We start from the raw sequence: 2500 nt of genomic DNA, 5'->3' as shown, positions 1-2500 counted from the left end.
GACAGAATTGACCTTATGCCAGCCCGTAATTCGGTTCATTTAAATTAGATTCTCGCCTTTCTGCAGGTTGTGTTGGCTGTGGTGGTCGCAGTTCTTGCTGATCAGAGCTCCCATGTCACTTTCAGTCTGGGCGAGAAAACCGCCGTCAGTCACGGCTCTACCCATCACCACACTCCCAGGCACCCACGCCCAACCTATCACCCTAGGCCCACTTATAAACCAAAGCCCATGTACAAACCTGAACCTGCTTATAAGCCAGAGCCAGCTTACAAGCCTGAACCAGAGCCGGCCTACAAGCCTGAGCCTGCCTACAAGCCAGTGCCAGCTTACACACCTGCCCCATCATACAAGCCAGAACCAGCATATACCCCAGCGCCAGCATACACACCAGTACCTTCATACACCCCAGCTCCTTCTTACAAACCAGAGCCTACATACAAGCCTGAACCTGCTTATCATCCAGAGCCCCTCTATCGCCCCGAACCTACTTATGCTCTTCAGCCTGCTTATCCTGAACCTGCTTATCACCCTGCTGCTTACCGTCCTGAGCCAACCTACGGGCACAAGACTTCTTACCTTCCACAGCCATCCTACAAGCACCCAGAACCAAAAGTACCTAACTGTGCTGCTGAGTCAGCAAAACCCTGGTGCCTGGAAGACAAAGAGTACCCAAGTTACGAGATCAAAGCAGCCGCTGAGTACCACTACGAGAAGCTCCTGTCCCTGTATGCTGATGTGGCTGACCTCAACACCGAGTTGTCAGTTGAGCGCCCGATGTACCTGAAGGAGGAGACCTATCTCTGCCCATCTGAGACAGCTTACGTTATGCCTCTCCGTGCCCAAAACACCGACGGTAAGTGGAGGGTGATCGTTAACAACATCGACGTCCATTACGATACCCTCACGCAGACGACCCGTATCGAAGAGTGCCTCGCCTACCATAAAGCCTGTCCTCTGGTGCCCAAGTGTTACGAGTCAAAGTGCGTCCAGAAGTCTGTGTACCATCGCTTCTTGGTCTACGACCCTTACGACCAGTACTTCCCATTTGCCATCGAGACCTTCAGGCTTCCAGCTAGCTGTGCTTGCCTCCTGGGTGGTTACACCATCGACCACTAAAGTCAACACATCGCAGAACTCTCGCCTAATTGAATATGATTCTCAGAACCTTTATATATATTTAGAAACCCTTGTGAGTCTTACTTAGTCTAAGAGCACAAGCGGGGGGCGTTACCCAACAGCATTCCAGAAAGGATTGATTCTGTTGAAGCTCAATGCTTGAAAACGCCGGTACGTGAAGAAAGCAGTTCTCTAGTCATAACAAAGAAAGATGTCTATTTTTTTTATGTATATTTATTACTCTAGGTTTACTTCAGCTCCTGTATCTCGCATGGAACAAAAAGCACGAAAGAATTGTAGTTTTATTTCCTTAATGACAATGAACAAGGAGGGTAAAGAAAAAATAAATATCGGTGCCTTTTACTTAACCAAATCTGGTATGTTTGTGTGTGTGTGTGTGTGTGTGTGTGTGTGTGTGTACGTGGTTTGTGTAAGAGAGAGAGAGAGAGAGAGAGAGAGAGAGAGAGAGAAGGGGTCTCCCTCTCTTTTGTACTAACTACGCACGCACACACATAACACAAACACTTACACGCGCGCGCGTAGCTGTCATTCATGTTTATGTTTTTATTTTATAGTGAAGATGACAAAGCTAAAGACCTAACCTGATGATCATCACGAAATAAAAATTTAAAAATTAAAAAACGCATAAAAACAAATAAAATCACTAATCTGGCGAATCAAACAACAATCCTCAGCTTGACCTCAGCACTTATCTCATTCTCAAAAGATCCGGAAATAATTGCACGTCAATTTAGATGACTTGCATAAGACAATCTTTTCACATGAAACTTGTTTTCTTATCGGATAAGCGGCTTTGTTGCAACCTGTCCTAGTTTTTCATCAACATGCGTTTCTTGCCTATTAAATGTTAGTTTGTTTTCTTTGTAATTTCCAGCGTTGCTGAAAATGATTGTTTCCTTTCATTTTCTTTGTATTTCCCAGTTTTATTATCACTTTTCTTATCATTCAATTCCTGAGCAAGATTGGAGCACGTCTTCGCCATCTGAATATTGACATGTTGTAGATGTAATTTGAATCTCTCTCTCTCTCTCTCTCTCTCTCTCTCTCTCTCTCTCTCCTCTCGTCTGGCAACCGCTCTCTCTCTCGATACCTCCATTTCATTAGGTCATCAAATCAAAGTCATGCATTACAAAAATAGACATTTATTGGAAGCAAAGTATTAATTGTATAGCTCAGATTCTTACAGGATAATCAAATGGAATGATAACTCAAATTCAGATACTCAGATAACCCCCGTAAAATATCAGTCCATAAAGTAATTAGTCACACCATTTATCTCTTCTCCAAAATATAGTTCCCTCCACTAGAACACAGTTCCCTCCTCTAGATCCGCCTGTTAAAAGACAGGAGGAACACACTAATG

The 2500-nt window shown here is 44.2% G+C and overlaps 1 protein-coding gene across 1 annotated transcript in view; it reads left to right on the top strand.

Moving 5' to 3' along the window:
• Window positions 1–1410, top strand: part of LOC135220149 (adhesive plaque matrix protein-like) — a 4336-nt gene extending 2926 nt beyond the window's left edge. The window contains exon 2 of the mRNA XM_064257441.1: window positions 67–1410. Within this exon, the coding sequence (XP_064113511.1) occupies window positions 67–1116 (1050 nt within the window). The 3' untranslated portion in view covers window positions 1117–1410. The remainder of the gene's footprint in view (window positions 1–66) is intronic.
• Window positions 1411–2500: the final 1090 nt, after the last annotated feature.

Source organism: Macrobrachium nipponense, chromosome 1, assembly GCF_015104395.2.
Source record: "Macrobrachium nipponense isolate FS-2020 chromosome 1, ASM1510439v2, whole genome shotgun sequence".
NCBI classification, from domain to species: domain Eukaryota; kingdom Metazoa; phylum Arthropoda; class Malacostraca; order Decapoda; family Palaemonidae; genus Macrobrachium; species Macrobrachium nipponense.
This window is presented reverse-complemented; position numbering and strand designations above follow the sequence as displayed.